This window comes from Somniosus microcephalus, chromosome 2 (genome assembly GCF_052327205.1).
Source record: "Somniosus microcephalus isolate GS21.2 chromosome 2, FLI_Smic_1.0, whole genome shotgun sequence".
Classification (NCBI taxonomy): Eukaryota; Metazoa; Chordata; class Chondrichthyes; order Squaliformes; family Somniosidae; genus Somniosus; species Somniosus microcephalus.
The window spans coordinates 299471414-299491326 of NC_140988.1; the positions used below are offsets into that span (position 1 = coordinate 299471414).

A 19913-nucleotide genomic window follows, 5' to 3' on the forward strand; every position below is an offset into this window, starting at 1 on the left:
AATGCTATAGTCCATTATAAAAGATGTAACAGCAGATCACTTGGAAACAGTGACAGGATCGGACAAAGTCAACATGGATTTACAAAAGGTAAATCGAGCTTGAATAATCTACTGGAATTTTTTGAGGATGTAACTAGTAAAATAAATAAGATAGAACCAGTGGATGTGGTGTATTTGGACTTTCAGAAGGCTTTCGGTAAGGTCCCACATAAGAGATTAGCGTGTAAAGTTAAGGCACACAGGATTGGGGGCAAGGTATTGACTTGGATAGAAAACTGGTTGGCAGATAGAAAGAAAAGAGTTGGAATAAACGGGTCTTTTTCCGAGTGGCAGGCAGTGACTAGTGGGGTACCGCAGGGATCGGTCCTTGGACCCCCAGCTATTCACAATATATATTAATGATCTAGACAAGGGAACTAGATGTAATATCTCCAAATTTGCAGATGACACAAAGCTGGGTGGAGGTGTGTGCTGTGAGGAGGATGCCAAAAAACTACAGGATGATTCGGACAGGTTGGGTGATTGGGGAGAAGCATGGCAGATGCAATATAACGTAGATAAATGTGAGGTTATCCACTTTGGTGTCAAAAACAGGAAAACAGATTATCTGAATGGCAATAGATTGGGAGACGGGGAAGTGCAACGAGACCTGGGTGTCCTTGTGCATCAGTCGCTGAAGGTAAGCATGCAGGTGCAGCAGGCGGTTAAGAAGGCAAATAGTATGTTGGCCTTCATAGCGAGAGGGTTTGAGTACAGGAACAAGGATGTCTTGCTACAGTTGTACAGGGCCTTGGAGAGACCACATCTTGAGTATTGTGTGCAGTTTTGGTCGCCTTATCTGAGGAAGGATATTCTTGCCATGGAAGGAGTTCAGCGAAGATTCACCAGGCTGATACCTGGGATGGCAGGAATAACATATGAGGAGAGATTGGGTCGATTGGGCTTGTACTCGCTGGAGTTTAGAAGAATAGCACGGTGGCATAGTGGTTAGCACTGTTGCCTCACAGCGCCAGGGACCCGGGTTCGAATCCGACCTCGGGTGACTGTGTGGAGTTTGCACATTCTCCCCGTGTTTGCGTGGGTTTCCTCCGGGTGCTCCGGTTTCCTCCCACAGTCCAAAGATGTGCGGGTTAGGTTGATTGGCTATGATAAATTGAACCTTAGTGTTAGGGGGATTAAATACGTGGGGTTATGGGGATAGGGTGGGATATGTGTTGGTGTAGGGGTTACGGGGATCGGGTGGGATATGTGTCGGTGCAGGCTCGATGGGCCGAAATGGTCTCTATCTGCACTGTGAGGTTTCTGTGAATCTATGTTCTGTGAAAAAAATGAGAGGGGATCTCATTGAAACTTATAAAATTCTGGCAGGACTGGACAGACTAGATGCAGGGAGGATGTTCCCGATGGTCGGGGAATCCAGAACCAGGGGTCACAGTCTAAGGATAAGGGGTGGGCTTTTTAGGACAGAAATGAGGAGGAATTTCTTCACCCAGAGAGTGGTGAACCTGTGGAATTCTCTACCACAGAAGGCAGTAGAGGCCAATTCATTAAATATATTCAAGAAGGAGTTGGATATATTTCTTAAGGCTAAAGGGATCAAGGGGTATGGGGAGAAAGCAGGTACTGGGTACTGAACTTGGATGATCAGCCATGATCGCATTGAATGGCGGAACAGGCTCGAGGGGCCGAATGGCCTACTCCTGCTCCTATCTTCTATGTTTCTATGTTTCCTCCACTTGGTCTTGGGCCAGGGATTCCCAGGTGTCAGTGGGGATGTTACACTTTTTCAAGGAGGCTTTGAGGGTGTCCTTGAAGCGTTTCCTCTGCCCACCTGCGGCTCTCTTGCTGTGCCGGAGCTCCGAGTAGAGCGCTTGTTTTGGGAGTCTCGTATCGGGCATGCGGACAATGTGACCTGTCCATCGGAGCTCCATCTCACCCTCAGTAAGCTCCCCACTGGAGTGGAGCTAATTTACAGAACAAACGGGAAACTGTTCAACCTCCGTCGCCTCCAGTCCAGATCCAAGGTCGTCCCATCCTCTGTCGTCGAATTACAGTATGCAGATGATGCTTGCGTCTGCGCTCACTTGCAGGTCGAACTGCAAACCATCGTAAACACCTTCACCGAAGCATACGAGAGCATGGGCCTTACACGAAACATCCGTAAGACAAAGGTCCTCTACCAACCTGCTCCTGCCACACAGTGCTGCCCCCCGATTATCAAAATCCACGACAAGGCCTTGGACAACGTGGACCACTTTCCATACCTCGGGAGCCTACTGTCAACAAGGGCGCCCTTCATTAACCTGTGGTCAACGGGTTGCAAGCGCGAAAAGTGCTTCCCACAGGCAGGCCACCGATTTGTGAGGTGGGAAATCAGGCAGTGCGGCAGCTTCTTAAGGAATTGCAGCAGCAGCTTAATGGGGAGGTATTTATTTAATCAGGACCTCTGGCTGCCAGGATTCATGTCTGCCCGAAAATTGGAATGGACATTACAACATTGGTAAGTAGGCACCTCTTGAGCCGCTTCATTTTGTGTTCACTACCGCCCTGCTTTTAGCGCAAGCAAGGCAGTCGCGAGATGCAAATCACAACCATATCTCTACCAGGAATGACATGCTATTCTAGCCAGAAGTGGTATTAGTGGTTTTTCACAAAAGGTCTAATTAAACTGAAATGACATACTTCCAAGAATGCTGTAGCATGGAAAATATCCCAGTTTTAACCTACATTCCATTGTTGGAGATTGGAGTACTCAAACAGTTAATGTACTGCTGATTAAGTAGGACACAGTCACAAGAGGAAACATTTTTCTGTATTGTCCAACAGCAATCCTTTCACAATGTACAGGATATGCTTTTTCCATGTCTTCAGCATATCTGTTAAACTGATACAAATATGTCCTTTGAACGTCTCTTGTTTCAACATTAGCTGGAAATGTAGTAAAAAACGTTTGACAGCCCTCTCTGCATAAGAAATATTTCAAACTGAAGAGAGGCTACACAACAGCAATGAAGACAAATCTGCTATTCTCAACCACATATTAAAGCAGCACTGAGTCAAGGAGGTACAAAGTGAGCATAATGCATTTGTCATAAAGCCATCGTCTTTGGTCCCCACCACAAACTCCATTCCCTAGCTACTGTCTCCATCCCTCTCTCTGAGGCTGAACCAGACTGTTCGCAATCCTGGTGTCCTATTTGACCCCAAGACATGCTTCCGACCACATATCCGCACCATCATTAAGACCGCCTACTTCCACCCTCATAGCATTGCCCAACTCCGCCCCGCCTCAGCTCATCTGCTGCTGAAACCCTCATCCATGCTTTTCTTACCTCTAGACTTGACGATTCCAACGCACTCCTGGCTGGACTCCCATCTTCCACTCTCCATAAATTAAACTCATCCAAAACTCTGCTACCCATATCCTAACTAACACCAAGTCCTGTTCACCCATCACTCCTGTGCTCGATGACCTGCATTGGCTCCCGGTTGAGCAACGCCTCAATTTTTAAATTCTTATCCTTGTTTTCAATCCCTCCCTGGCCTCACCCCTCCCTATCTCTGTAACCACCTACAGCCCTACAACCCTCCAAGATATCTGCGCCCTATAATTCTTGCGCATCCCCTCAGCTGACAAGGCCCTAAAGTCTGGAATTCCCTCCCTAACCCATTCTACCTCTTTCCCCCTTTAAGATACTGATTAAAACCTACCTCTTTGATCTGCCCTAATATCTCCTTATATAGCTCGGTGTCAAATTTTGTTTGATAATGCTCCTGTGAAGTGCCTTGGGAAGTTTTAATACATTAAAGGTGCAAGTTGTTGTTGTTGTTGTTGCTGCTGACATACCTTGAGTTCATCCTGCTTTATAAAACTTGCATTCTATCCACTACCAGAGGCTCAAAAAGTGAATTAAATATGTATATTCATATAAAGACTGCAAAGAGAATATTAAATATGTAAACATTTCCACTGGTAAACAGTTTACTCTCTGTACCACAATAGACTTCAACATAATAGTCTGGCAACATACTATAGTTCATTTCCCTGTTTTATATGCATCACTGAGACAGAAAGGATTAGCTGATACACAGATATCATCAGGAACATCAAATCTCTGCAGTACTAATACATACACTACTCTGCATCTCTATAGTGTCCCCTCCCCCTACAAATGGGCTGGCTGACTTTGAAGCTTATCTATTTTGATACAGGCAAAATTTGATTCAATGATTATGTTGCACTACTCTAGTGATTCCCAAGTTAAATATTGATCCACCTCAGGTTAACTTCACAATCGACACCAACAGTACCAATCCACACATTTCCAATAAAAGCTACTTAAATGCTTCCTTCTTCCTAATAACATTACTGACAAAAGTTGACTATCATTGAATTAAATGTCAGTCCGTTAAAGTCGTTATTTAAATAGAAAGAGTTTACAAGCAGCATGCAATCTTCCAGCAACAGAAATTAATTACATTCACAACTACTTTTTTTTTTTTTTAAAAACACTGGCTAAAATTAATAATACTTTAAACAGAGATCGGTTTCCTTACTTTGCAGCCATTGGCCCGGATTTTGCGGTCAACGGCATTACACTTACACTCGGACTTTCAATAGGCTTTTGCACTGGAACCTGCTGTGATTAGAAATCCATTTTGGCGCAGCGCCCTCTCCAGGGGATCTGGGACCTGTGTGAACAGGGCAATCAACTGTGTATCTCCCTAACCAACCAATCAGATTGAATCAACATCCTGGGGGTCACCATTGACCAGAAACTTAGCTGAACCAGCCACATAAATACTGTGGCAACAAGAGCAGGTCAGAGGCTGGGTATTCTGTGGTGAGTGTCTCACCTTCCAACTCCCCAAAGCCTTGCCACCATCTACAAGGCACAAGTAAGGAGTGTGATGGAAGACTTTCCACTTGCCTGGATGAGTGCAGCCCCAACAACAGTCAAGAAGCTCAACACCATCCAGGACAAAGCAGCCCACTTGATTGGCACCCCATCTACCACCTTAAACATTCACTCCCTCCACCACTTGCATACCGTGGCTGCAGTGTGTACCATCTACAAGATGCACTGCAGCAACTCGCCAAGGCTTCTTCGGCAGCACCTCCCAAACCCGTGACCTCTTCCACCTAGAAGGACAAGGGCAGCAGGCGCATGGGAACACCGCCACCTCCAAGTTCCTCTCCAAGTCACACACCATCCTGACTTAGAAGTATATTGCCGATCCTTCATCGTCACCGAGTCAAAATCCTGGAACTCCCTCCCTAACAGCACTGTGGGAGTACCTGCACCACACGGACTGCAGCGGTTCAAGGCGGCGGCTCACCATCACCTTCTCAAGGGCAATTAGGGATGGGCAATAAATGCTGGCCTCGTCAGCGACGCCCACATCCCTTAAACGAATTTTAAAACAGAATCGTTACCAAGGTATGTAGAGAATGAACCAGGAAATGCAAGTTAGAATAGCTAATTCAATGCCAAATCATGTACAGAAAGCTAAATAAAGAGGGAAAGAAAGATAGGATTAAGAGAGAGAGATAAAAGAGGCAAGAAGAAAAATTAACATTTTTTTTTTTTTTTTAAATCGCCAACAATGATTAAAATCTGAAGGAATGAGACTCGACATTTGTAAAAGTTAATTTTCAGTGCCAGAGAGGTTGTTTGATAGTAATTAAGACTTATCATGCCATTAAAAATGTACTTACACTGGAATGGACAAGCCCTAACTTTTTCTGGCGCGCTTAGTGAGTATCTATTACGCAGGTACCGCAACTTCACGTCGTTTCATGTGTTTCAATGCAGAGTCACTCAGCAAGATACCAGTAATATCGCAGCTTCTGGAGCAGCAGTGCAACTCGGACAGCAACTTCCCGATTTCCGCACGTGCGGTCGCTGGAAGTTGCTGTCCAATTTACTCTTTAATAATGGTGAGCGCCGATAGCCTCACTGTTATTTTTTTACCACAACATTTGGGCCAATTTACCCTGCTTGCACTCTAAAGAGAGCTATGCACTGCATAGAATTACTCTGCAAATGGTTTGAGTTTATAATGTCCCTAGGCAGATGACCTATTTATATGCAAATATTGAATTTAGAATAAATAGGTTAATGACTGATCCACATAAACACACATGTTGTGACAGGCATGTAAATTCTCTTAATCCTGTTCCTGTCTTCTGATAACATTCATTTTGAGCTCCTCAGCCTGCAGGAGTGGGAACCTAAACCAAATGACCCAGATCCCAAGCAGCTGCATCTGCTGCTTTTAAAACTAGATTTGGTCCTTTGTGTTCATTTTACTCAAACATACCTTGGTTATTAGACAAATGTAAAAAGTCACACAACACCAGGTTATAGTCCAACAGCTTTATTTGAAATCACAAGCTTTCGGAGCGCTGCTCCTTCTTCAGGAGGAGCAGTGCTCCGAAAGCTTGTGATTTCAAATAAAGCTGTTGGACTATAACCTGGTGTTGTGTGACTTTTTACATTTGTCCACCCCAGTCCAACTCCGGCATCTCCACACCTTGGTTATTAGAATACAGTATAGAAATAAGTACTGTCAACATCATTTGAAACAGTATAAACAGCAGAGAGTCTTCAGTAGGTACATATCTCAAACGATCAGATGAACAGAGAATCACGGCTTGTGCAAACCCTAAAATCAGGTTTTCAGGTTTGCATGTTCTCTAAGTTTTCAAAGATTTATTAACAGTGGATTTTTCACTTTGTTATTGGCGTTTTTCTCACACACGCACGCACGCACGCCAGAATGTTCACTCCCCGACGCGCTGGCAGCAGGAGAGCCCTGAAACACGTAGGGATCCTGGAAGTTTCAGCAGCGCGTTTGTCAGTGGCTTTTTAAACAAAGCCACTGCATTTGCATCTGACTTCTGGGTTTCCCGACCAATTAACGTGGGCGGGCATGATGATGTCATGCAGGGGTCTTTTCAGCTAAGGTATTTAAAGGAATACTGCAAAGATGACAATTGAAGGTTTGTGTAGATGGGAGAAAGATTGGTTGCAGATAAAAATTGAATACTCAACAAACCAAAGCTGCCCCTTGCTTTAGTGACGCCTCCCTGGACCTCCTGCTGCGAGGTGTTAGGGCCCGCAGGGAGGTTTTATTCCCTGCTGATGGGAGGAAGAAGCAAGCCTCAATTACAAAGAAGGCATGGCTGGAGATAGCGGAGGAGGTGAGCAGCAGGAGTGTGGTGGATACATCGCAGGAAGAGATTTAATGACCTCATGAGGGCAGGAACGGTGAGTACAATGCCACATTAAACTACATCCTGATGTGCGTGTCACCCCAACCTCCTCACTCTGCCTTCCCAAGCCTACTCCTGCACATCACTCCACACACCAATGTACCTTGCAGATGCACCCATCCCTGCCCATCTATCCACTTCCTCACATCCCCATCTGACCATCCACCACTGACACTCACCCTCAGCTTAATGCAATGTCACGCCTTTCCTTCATAGTCACCCTCTACAGATTTTGTCCATCCATCCGTTCCACTCATTCCATGACTCTCACTCAAAGGTCTCTTGTTTCCCTCCTTGCTGGAGGAGAACACAGAACACCAGGGAGAGGCAGAGAACCGGAGGTGGCCCTCCAGTCATAGCAACGCTCATAGCTGCAGAGGAGGCAGTAGAAATAAGTGGAGTGTCGGCATGCATGGCAGTGGGAGATGGAGAGACGGGGAGCTCCCAACTACCTGGTGACAGAGTTAAATATCACAGTCACATGGCATACAACTCATGTTGACTTGATGTCAGCAGCCAGTGAAATATGATCATGTGCATAATGTTCACTTAAAACATTCTTACGATGACAGTTCAAATTCATGTATTTACTCTCTCACAGGCCCATCAAGTGTCCAACAGGCAGTGGAGCCGGAGGAGGACGCTAACTCGGAGGGTGCATGGTCACAGGACGCATGCACACCAAGCACTAGCACAGATACACACACGTCGGTGGGACCATCAAGACGGATAGTTGTGTGGTCACCTGGTGTCAATGGTGGAGACAGGAACAGCAGTGGAGAGTCCTCATCAGAGGGCGCAGGACGCTCCAAGCTCTGCTCAGCTGGACACAGATGCTGAAGCTTGGGGGCCACCGTCAAGGAGGTCGATTCCAGAGGAGCAGCAAAAAATGCGAGGCTCTGGCAGGATTTCCAGCCGTGATGTGCATGCTTGTAGAGAGAATGGAGAAGCCCATCTCAAGCATGACTGGCATGATGTCGCAGACCTTAGCTATGAGGTGTTCGTTCATAGAAAGGGTGGCCACCTGAATGGAGCATCAAACGCGGTAGTCAAACAAGTTCCTGCTTGCCCTCACCAACAGCTTGCACACTCTGAATGCCACCTTAACTAGGATGGATCAAAACCTAACCTTGGCCGTTCATCGCTCCACTGATGTGCAGCAAGTGCTCGCCAGCTCATTGCTAGCAGGGAAGTGCAGGTGGGCCATGAGAAAGATAATGGTGAAAGGGGACACAGAGGTGGGGACTCTGCTCAAAGCGCTTCCACTTCTCACCCTTTGCCGCACCACCCCCCCACCCGCCCCCAACCCACCGCCAGTCAGTGCCCCACATGCTGCCTTCTGTCCCGATGGCCAAGTCTGCCTCTGCACAGGTGCAGGTGAAGCAATCTTTGGAGGGGCCCTCACGGGCTCCAAAACCCACAGGAAGTCAGCCAGGAGCATCTGAGCAGGGAAGTGAGCAGCCTGCCTCTCTCTCTGCTGAAGCCACAGAGGTTGCACATTGTAGGAGTTATAGGAAAAGGAAGATGAAAGATTATTAGTTACACAAGGGTATGCACATGGGTGTTTTGGACATGTCACAATAAGTTACTGTAAGTTTTGATGCACATATAAAATTATTTCTTTGCACTCCTGGGTGATCTGGGGTGCCATGATCGCCACGTGTGCAGTTGATGATGCCCTGCACCTGTGGGAAGCCAGCTAGAGCTGCAAACCCGAGTGCTCGCTTCATTGGTGGCAAAGTGTACATAAACTGCCTGCCCTGGAAAAAATGGCACCAGTCACCTGGGTGATGCATTTGTGGGCAGCTGAATGCAAAATCCTGCAAATGTCTCCTGCAGATCCCTGGAGGGAGCCTGAGGCGAAGAAGTTGAAGGTGGTGGTCACTTTTGACAGTCACTGGTAACACGTGTCCATCAAGTCCACTTGACAGCAGGTCTTGTTCCAGCAGGCTACAAATGTCTGTCACGACCTGCCGCGCTAGCCTGAGCCTCCGGAAGCACTGGTGTTCAGTCATGTCCAGGAAGCTGATCCCCTGCCTATATACCCTGTGTTGGGGGTATAGTCTCCTGCAAGCTGCACCCCTGTGCTCATTCCCTCTCTCCTGTAGAGTGGCAGGTTGGTGAGGAGAAGGCTGCTCCTGCTGGTGCTCTTGGTCCTCATCTGAGGTCCAAGGTGAAACAGCAGAAGCAACACCCATGCTGATCTGATATATGATAGCTGTAAAGTGGCGATCAGACGCACAATCCTCCAAAGTAGTGAGAGTGGCCTCCAATGAAGTGAAAGTCACCTCCAAAGTTGTAGAGATCACCTGCAAAGTACTGAAAGCAAACTCTCAGAACAAGTGCTGTGAACAAAAGCCTTTCACTTAGGCAAGGAAGCAGGTGTGAGGTCTCAGTACATGTGATTTTTTTGCCTGTCATTTGCTCAGCCCCCTCAATTGCCACGGTGCTCTCGCCTTGCTTTCACTGGCGAAGTCCAGGAAGCCCGGGAAACCTGTGCACACAGTTAAATTTGAAAACCCCGGTAACAAACGCTCTTAATAACCTCTTGCTAGCTTTAAATTGGTAAACCACCTCTCCCAAGGGCGTTTCTCGCTCGTAGCCGAACGCGATCGAGTGAAATGCGGAAGCCGGCAGGTTGAAGCCGGCTTCCCGACATGCTGTCAATTTCAGCGCATTTAACCACCCACCTGCTCCCAGACCCACTCACTCTTTCCTGTTAAAATTCCCCCCATACGGACACACACAATGATTCACTACCTTTCAAAATATGAATGCTGCAGTTCCAACTAAAAGTCTGCTGGAAACCATTAGAATTGTAGGATGCCAAGAAGTCTGTAATACAGGTCTGAAAACCTGATAAAGTTATCAGCTGAAAAGGAAGAAATCATCTAAACCAGTTTGTGATCGCATCAGTTTTACTCCCTACTGCCACCAGGGAAGCAGGAGGTAAAATTGGACTTTTTTGATTTATAAAGTGCTGGAAATTTCAGATATAATCTTTTCAAGCTTTTATTCTACAGTTGCCATCAATGAATAATATCTGGTCATCCAGCAATACATTTATAACACAAAATGTATGCGGTAAAGATTATCTTCATAGCTTGTTACTGAAAAGCTGAAAGATTTATAATGAACATATTATGCAACTAGCTTTCCAGCAGCACAGTTGAGGCTAATAAATCCAGGTGTACTGCTGCCCGGTTTGCTCGATCTCTGTAACTCTCTTCAGCCCGACAACCCTCAAAGATCTCTGCGTTCCTCCAATTCTGGCCTCCTGCACATCCCCGATTTTCATCACCTCACCATTGGCGGCCATGCCTTCAGCTGTCCAGGCCATAAGCTCTGGAATTCCCTCACTGAACCTTTCCGCCTCTCTCTCTCTCTCCTCCTCCTTTAAGATGTTCCTTAAAACCTACCTCACCTGTCTTAATATCTCCTGATGTAGCTTGTTGTCAAATTTTGTTTGATAACGCTCCTGTGAAGCGCCTTGGGGCATTTTATTACGTTATATGCGCTAAGTAAATGCAAGTTGTTGTTGTAGTGGTCACTCATTCGGAGATGTCATTTTTGAGTTTAGCTCTCTGCTTCACTGGATTAGCATCAAATTTTCTCAGACTGAACACTGCTGAAACCCTGTTTGGTACTGAAATGCTCCATTGAAAAATAAGCCACCACAAGCATGGGATGGAATTCTGAAGAGGAAAGGTGAATGGACAGATCTAGAGTTGCCAAATCTGGCTGGACGTATTCCTTGAGGTTTCATCGCATGACCTCCGTCTGCAACCAACCTACCCCCACGCTCCCATCATTGGATGCCTGACACGCCCATCCTCACAGCGCACCCCTTCTCAGGCCAATTGGAAAGTGAACAGATTCTTCGTTACTCGATTGGATGATTCTTGATTGTCAGCCAGCAGCCTTCTTTCCCATCTCCAATATTTTTATAACTAACCAACAAAAGTGTTTAAAGAAAATTTAAAAAACACAATTGTTTTTTAATGCCCCTATGATTTTTCTCCTGGGCTGGTCACAGCAGTGTTCTGGAGATCAACTCAATTCCTGGAGCCTCCAGGACAATCCTGGAGGGTTGGCAACCCTAGTCAGATCAGATATAACTGTGTAGGAGAAATGCCCAAAGAATCAACTTAAATGAGTCCTCAAAGTAGAGTTGTTAGTCAGTCTGAATGCCAGGGAAGGAAAGTGCTAATGCTAATTAAACCATGAAGGCTTATACAAAGAAAATATTTCTCAACATGACTAGAAGTCAAGCCTTCAACACTACAGACCCAGAGACGGCTCATTAAGGGTGACGTAAATATGTCTTGCCTTATCTGGACCTGTGCGCTATCTCTTTGATAGCAAAGACCAGAAAAGTTAGGGAGTAAACAAGTGACCTGGCATGTCTAGGCATCGGTGCTTCATTGATTTGGAGGTTATTAGGGGTACCAACAGGGATGTGTGAAGTGATTGACCCCACTAGGGCTGAACTCTTCTAACACATTCAGATTGGTCAATGTCCATGATTTCCCAAAATATGCAGCCATTAGGTAAAGGTTCCTATTGGTAGCTTGCATTTGTAATATCAGCCCTCATGACTCTGGTGAATTCCCAGCACCAACAGTATGAACAATCATATCACTGTCTACAATTACAGGAAACTTTTGATTAACCGGCCCCTAAATGACCGGAACGCTCTATCCACCGGCAAAATTCAGGAGTCGGTTCAGGTAACTTTTTTTTACTTTTAGTTACTTTTTTTAATTGATTTGTTGCTGTGCAAGGGTGTAGCTGAAGCTGTTGCTAAGCTACAGAGACGCTTGCAACTTGTGCCGATTGTTTTGAAGCAGGGTTTGTTGCTTTATACGGAGCTCTGAGCTCCGTATCTTTTACTATAGCGTTCAGTTATCCGTAATTGTTGATGAACCGGCAACACATCGGTCCCGTCCGTGCTGGATACCAGAAAGTTTCCTGTACATCTAATGGCACTTCATGTTTGAGAAGGTTTGTGGAAATAGAGCCAATTACAAAATAGATTTTACTTTATGTTTAACTAGGAGTTTTATTAGAACCTTCTAATAGTCTGTTAATTAAGTCATTTATTCCATTGAATATTCAATATTCAATAGAAATTTGTATGTAGCAGGCTATAGGTTTAAAAAAAATAACACAGGGTGATTGAAATGCTAAAGAGTATTACCTGATGTGAGGAAGTAATACTGAGAATCACGAAAGATTCCCACAGTTCCTGGTCCCACAGAGCCTGCAAGTATGTTGACAACAGAGAAAGCTCCACTCATTATTCCAAATCCAAGTCCTGCCACTGAAAAGATAAAAGTACAAATTTAATTTACAATTTGAAATACATGATGAGAAACAAACTGTCATGGAGAAGGTACTATTCAGATTCACTTCAAAACAAAGTGTGAATCTCAGTGCTCATTACAGCATAGCTGTCCTTGTACTATTAACTCTGGAGAGACATGGGGAGTTCTACCCATTGTCCTGGCTGCATTTATCCCTCAACCAACATCACTAAAACAGGTTATCTCGTCGCTAACACATTGCTGTTTGTGGGATCTTGCTGTGTGCAAATTGGCTGCCATGTTTCCTACATTACAACAGTGACTGCACTTCAAAAGTACTTAATTGGCTGTAAATCGCTTTGGGACATCCTGAGGTCATGAAAGGTGGTATATAAATGCAAGTTCTTGTTCTATTAGTCTAGTCTAGGAGAAAATCATCCAGAGATTTCATTCATGCTGGAAGTGCATATATGGACATCAGGCTCAGCTGTGATGCCCCAGGATCAAATAGCCTGTCAACACACATGAAGAATGGCCACTTGGATGAACTAGTAGATAATTGTGGGGAAGTTACTGGAATCTATCATCAGAGGCAGAGTGACTGAGCACTTGGACAAGTATCAACTGATCAAGAGATTTGTGAACTGTCTGACCAAACTAGTTACATTTTTTTTTTAAATGCCACATAATAAGGTGTCTATGGATGTTGTCTATATGGACTTCGAGAAGGCCTTTAATAAGGTTCTGCACAAGAGCTAATTAGCAAAATGAGAGCGTACAGATTGGAGGTAACTTTGTGACATCCCTCAGAATAGGGATAAAACTGTTCTGATTGTCTGGATGTGACAAGTGGTGTTTCCCAGGGATCTGTAGTGCAGCCTCAGCTTTTCACCATATATATTAATGACTTGGATGAAGGAATAGAGAGTTGTATATCCAAGTTTGCAGATGACACAAAGTTAGGAGGCACAGTAATTTGCATGCATGGGCAAAACTATGACAGATGGGGCTCAAATTTCCAGGCCCCGTGGAGGCGGGTTTGAAGGCGGGAGTGGTGGGAAAATTGCTGAATCGGGGGGCAGGAACCCATCCCGCCCCCGTGCCAATGTCCCAGGAGGCGGGTAGCCGACCTGTGCTGGGAGCCGCCTCCCCGAGGCAGGAAGGGGATTAGTGCCAATTAACTGCCTATTAACAGGTAGTTAACAGGCAGTTTTTTTGCCTAATCCCTATTTTTAGCCCTGAAGTGTGGGCTTCCCGACAGCTCCGAACCACGCCAAGTTAGCGAGGCGGACCGTCGGTCTGAAGGGGTCGAGATGTCCGTTGTGCAGGTGAGTGATGGGTGCATGTGTGCAGAGGTAAGTGTGTGAGGTAAGTGTAAAGTGTTTTAATAAGTTTTACTTACCTTTACTTTCTCCTGCAGGCTTCCTTCCTTCAGTTCTCGGGAGTCCCTCAGTTCACCGGCGCAGAATGCAGAATGGCCGCTGAAATGTCAAAAGCTGCAGCATTCTGCTTTCTGGTCTGGAGAGATCTCTAACTGAGTCTGAGTAGAAGGATTCAAGTTAGAAAACAGATTGTCAGTGTTTGACAGCTTCACAGAGCTGTCAAACGCTGATTTTTCATCTGTCAAAAGCTCTTGACAGATGAAATGTCAATCACTGACATCACCAGTAACCAGGTGTCCCTTAATTGGCCTGCTGAGCCCGCTGGGCGGGCTTAATAAGGTCAATCAAGGGAAAATAGCGTGGGTTGGCCACAAGTCGATGGAGGCGGGACTACAACCCAAAAAATGGGAGTCCCGCCTCCATTACGTCCCCATTGACAAAATCCAGCCCGTGGAGTTCAATATGGGGAAGTATAAGGTTATGCAGATTTGGATCCAAGAAAATAAATTGGAATATTTTCCTCATGGTGAGAGACGAGGAGATGTGAAGGAGCAAAGGAATTTGGGTGTCCATGTACACAAATAACAAAATCTAGTACATAGATACAAAAAGTAATCAAAAAGGCTACTGGAATGTTGGCCTTTATCTCAAGGAGATTCGAATACACCATTAAGGCTTCTTTAAAGATTCCTAAAAAGAAAATTACATTTATTTTAAAAGTTGGCAGTAGTGTACATAATACAATTGCCTGCCAAGTGTTCTCAACAGTTTCCTGCTACAACCGAACAGAAATACACCATGAAAGGTGTCTGAATTTTTTAGGTGGAAACTACAGAAACGGAGCATTCTGGAAACCAACTCAAATCACCAGAAAGAATCATTGAGGTTGGGCTCAGCATTTAACAATGGCTGCAAACTCTTTACAGGTTTTTGCACGGTGATACTGACCATCAGTGCAGCAATGCACGGAGCGGAGATAGGAACATGTGTCCCATCGGCCCGGATTTTGCGATCAGTGGCATAAACCCCACTAGATGCTGTGGTATTTCCTAAGGGAGAATATTGGAGTTAGCAGCTAATGACATGCAGTTGATAAAAAGTTTTTATGCATTTTGTACCATAAAAGGTCACTTCTTGCAACACTGGCAGTCTTTCCTCAGACCACAGCAGGGGGGGCTGTTGATCTAGCAGATGACAAGCAGGAACCAGGCGAATAGTGAAATGTCAACTAAGATGAGACTCTGACAGTTCGAATGGAGTCGTGATTAACGAATGACATAAATAGAACCGGACCAATTTTCAGCCACTGGAAGGATGCAAATCTAGCATTTCAATAATGAACAAACAAAATTGAGTATCTGTTAAAAATGAATAGACAAACACTATTCCGAACAATTTATTGCAAGACCCATTTCTGTACCTTTGACTGTGACACATGCCTCCAGACCTCATACAGCCTTGGTCAAAACATGGACAAAAGAGCTGAACTCCAGAGGTGAGACGAGAGTGACTGCCCTTGACATCAAGGCAGCATTTGACCGAGTGTGGCATCAAGGATCTCTAATAAAACTGAAGTCAATGGGAATCGGGGGGAAAACTCTCCACTGGTAGGAGTCATACCCAGCACAAAGGAAGATGGTTGTGGTGATTGAAGATCAATCATCACAGCCCCAGGACATCGCTGCTGGAGTTCCTCAGGGCAGTGTCCTCGACCCAACCATCTTCAGCTGCTTCATCAATGACCTTCCCTCCAACATAAGGTCAGAAATGGGGATGTTCGCTGATGACTGCACAGCATTCAATGCCTGCATGCAACAAGACCTGGACGACGTTTAGGCTTGGGCTGATATGTGGCAGGTAACATTTGCGCCACAGCAGTGCCAGGCAATGACTATCTCCAACAAGCGAGAGTCTAAACACCGCCCCTTGACATTCAACGGCATTACCATTGCCGAATCCCCCACCATCAACATCCTGGGGGTCACCATTGACCAGAAACTTAACTGGTCCAGCCACATAAATACTGTGGCAACAAGAGCAGGTCAGAGGCTAGGTATTCTGTGGTGAGTGTCTCACCTCCAGACTCCCCAAAGCCTTTCTACCATCTACAAGGCACAAGTAAGGAATATGATGGAATACTCTCCACTTGCATGGATGAGTGCAGCTCTAACAACACTCAAGAAGCTCGACACCATCCAGGACAAAGCAGCCCACTTGATTGGCACCCCCTCTATAAACTTAAACATTCACTCCCTCCACCACCGGTGTACCGTGGCTGCAGTGTGTACCATCTACAAGATGCACTGCAGCAACTCGCCAAGGCTTCTTCGGCAGCACCTCCCAAACCCGCGACCTCTTCCACCTAGAAGGACAAGGGCAGCAGACACATGGGAACACCACCACCTCCAAGTTCCCCTCCAAGTCACACATCATCCTGACTTAGAAGTATATCACCGATCTTTCATCGTCGCTGGGTCAAAATCCTGGAACTCCCTACCTAACAGCACTGTGGGAGTACCTTCACCACACGGACTGCAGCGGTTCAAGAAGGCGGCTCACCACCACCATCTCAAAGGCAATTAGGGATGGGCAATAAATGCTGGCCTTGCCAGCGACACCCACATCCAATAAAAACAAATTTTAAAAAAATTACCTCAAAAATAAAGTTGTGAAAAGAAAGAAATGTGACCTGATCAGATTAGAAAAAAATTGCATTTATACAGCACCTTCCATGGCCTCATGATGTCCCAAAGCATTTTACAGCCAATGAAGTATTTTTGAAGTGCAGTCACTGTTGTAATGTAAGAAACGTGGCAGCCAATTTGAGCACAGCAAGCTCCCATAAACAGCAATTAAGTAAAGTTAAAAATGAGTCAAACTGTCTGTACAGCAATGCATACAGTGCCATAATAAAACAGGAGAGCTGGAGGCAATCGTGCATTACGAGGAACCAGACATAGTAGGGAGAACTGAGACATGGCTACATAAAAATCAGGACTGAGAATTAAACATTGCAGGGTATAACATATTTAGAAAAGATAGGGAGGGAAAAAGGTGAGGCGGAGTAGCTGTACTTATTAGGGATAACATAATAGAAACATAGAAGATAGGAGCAGGAGTAGGCCATTCGGCCCTTCGAGCCTGCTCCGCCATTCAATGAGATCATGGCTGATCATCCAAATTCAGTACCCTGTCCCTGCCTTCTCCCCATATCCCTTGATCCCTTTAGCCTTAAGAAATATATCCAATTCCTTTTTGAAGATATATTTAATGAACTGGCCTCCACTGCCCTCTGTGGCAGAGAATTCCACAGGTTCACCACTCTCTGGGTGAAGAAATTCCTCCTCATTTCAGTCCTAAATGGCTTACCCCTTATCCTTAGGCTATGACCCCTGGTTCTGGACTCCCCGGACATCGGAAACATCCTTTCTGCATCTAGTCTGTCCAGACCTGACAGAATTTTATAGGTTTCGATGAGATCCCCTCTCAATCTTCTAAACTCCAGTGAGTATAAGCCCAATCGACACAATCTCTCCTCGTACGTCATTCCTGCCTTCCCAGGTATCAGCCTGGTGAATCTTCGCTGCACTCCCTCCATGGCAAGAACGTCCTTCCTCAGGTAAGGTGACCAAAACTGCACACAATACTCAAGGTGCGGTCTCACCAAGGCCCTGTACAACTGCAGCAAGACATCCTTGTTCTTGTACTCGAACCCTCTTGCTACGAAGGCCAACATACCATTTGCCTTCTTAACCGCCTGCTGCACCTGCATGCTTACCTTCAGCGACTGGTGCACAATAACACCCAGGTTTCTTTGCACTTCCCCTTCTCCCAATCTATTGCCATTCAAATAATAATCTGCCTTCCTGTTTTTGCCACCAAAGTGGATAACCTCACATTTATCCACATTATAGTGCATTTGCCATGTTTCTGCCCAATCACCCAACCTGTCCAAATCGTACTGGAGTTTCACGACATCCTCCTCACAGCATACCCTCCCACCCAGCTTTGTGTCGTCTGCAAATTTGGAGATATTACATCCAATTCCCTCGTCCAGATCATTAATATATATTGTGAACAGCTGGGGTCCTAGGACCGATCCTTGCGGTACTCCACTAGTCACTGCCTGCCACTCGGAAAATGACCCGTTTATTCCAACTCTTTGCTTTCTGTCCGCCAACCAGTTCTCTATCCAAGTCAATACCTTGCCCCCAATCCCATGTGCCTTAATTTTGCACGCTAATCTCTTATGTGGGACCTTGTCGAAAGCCTTCTGAAAGTCCAAATACACCACATCCACTGGTTCTCCCTTATCTATTTTACCAGTTACATCCTCAAAAAATTCCAGTAGATTAGTCAAGCATGATTTACCTTTTGTAAATCCATGTTGACTTTGTCCGATCCTGTCACTGCTTTCCAAGTGCTCTGCTATTACATCTTTTATAATAGACTCTAGCATTTTCCCCACTACCGATGTCAGGCTTACCGGTCTATAATTCACCGCTTTTTCTCTACCACCTTTTTTGAATAGTGGGGTAACATTAGCTACCCTCCAATCCATGGGTGCTGTTCCAGAGTCCATTGAGTTCTGGAAGATGACCAGCAATGCATCTACTATCTCTAGGGCCACTTCCTTAAGTACCCTGGGATGTAGACCATCAAGCCCTGGGGATTTATCGGCCTTCAGTCCCATCAATTTTCCTAACACCATTTCCCTCCAAATACTGATTTCTTTCAGTTCCTCCCTCTCATTAGACCCTATGTTCCCCAGCATCTCTGGGAGGTTATTTGTGTCCTCCTTTGTGAAGACAGAACCAAAGTATGTATTTAGTTGGTCTGCCATTTCCTTGTTTCCCATTATAAATTCCCCTGATTCTGACTGTAAGGGACCTGTGCTTGACTTCGCCAATCTTTTTCTCTTCACATATCTATAAAAGTTTTTACAGTCAGTTTTTATGTTCCCCGTTGCTTACTCTCATATTCTATTTTCCCTTTCTTAATTAATCCCTTTGTCCTCCTTTGTTGAATCCTAAACTGCTCCCAATCCTCAGGATTATTGCTTTTTCTAGCCAATTTATATGTCCTCTCCTTGGACCTTATGCTATCCCTAATTTCCCTTGTTAGCCACGGTTGAGTCACCTTTTTTGTTTTATTTTGTGAAGCCTGGTAAAAAAATCCATACCAAAAATCCTTTCGAACCAAAGCTTGAAAAAACTAAAATCAAAATTCGGGTCGGAGGCTTCCCGTGGATGCAAGCCTCTGACCTGCACTTACCTTGTGCGCCGGCCGTTGAGCTGTGGGCCCACGTGGTATTCCGATCCTGGGCCTCCTCCAACTGCCGGCGCACAGTGCTTGCGTGTCCCAGGGGTGCAGTTAGTTCGAAGCGTCCCCTGGGATCACGTGAGCCATGGAGAGCCAATGGTAGCAGGGAATGCTTCATTCATAAATTTGACAGGAAGGGCTGTCAAACCTATAAATACTATAAGCCCCAAAACATAACTAAAACTTCAAATAATTTTTTTTAAAACACATTTTAAAAATAACTATGAATGACATGAAATAACTATTTTAAACAATAATTTAAATTTTTGAAAAAATTAATTACATTTTCTAACGGGGCTAAAAATAAACTTACCTTTCTTTAAAGTATTTAAAAATAATAAACCTGTGGAAAAAATGTTTTAATTTTAATTAATTCACCACTTACCTTGTTAAAAGCATGCACGAAATCGGCACTTTCGTTGGGCCTACGCGTGAGTACCCAGTGCGTACTCACACGTGGGGACCCAAATTTCTGGGCCATTATGGTATAAAAAGTCATCTGGCCATCTTGCAAAGTGGACCAAATATAACCAACCATGCCTTTGAATCCACGTTCACAGAATCACAGAATCTACAGTGCAGATAGAGGCCATTTCAGCCCATCGAGCCTGCACCGACACATAT

The 19913-nt window shown here is 45.2% G+C and overlaps 1 protein-coding gene across 2 annotated transcripts in view; it reads right to left on the minus strand.

Moving 5' to 3' along the window:
* The window catches only part of LOC147123478 (gamma-secretase subunit Aph-1b), a 100772-nt gene that overhangs the window by 35487 nt on the left and 45372 nt on the right, over nt 1–19913 (minus strand). For both annotated transcript variants that reach the window (XM_085973554.1, XM_085973564.1), the window contains one exon: nt 12480–12602. In XM_085973554.1, coding sequence (XP_085829680.1) covers nt 12480–12602 — 123 coding nt within the window. The remainder of the gene's footprint in view (nt 1–12479; nt 12603–19913) is intronic.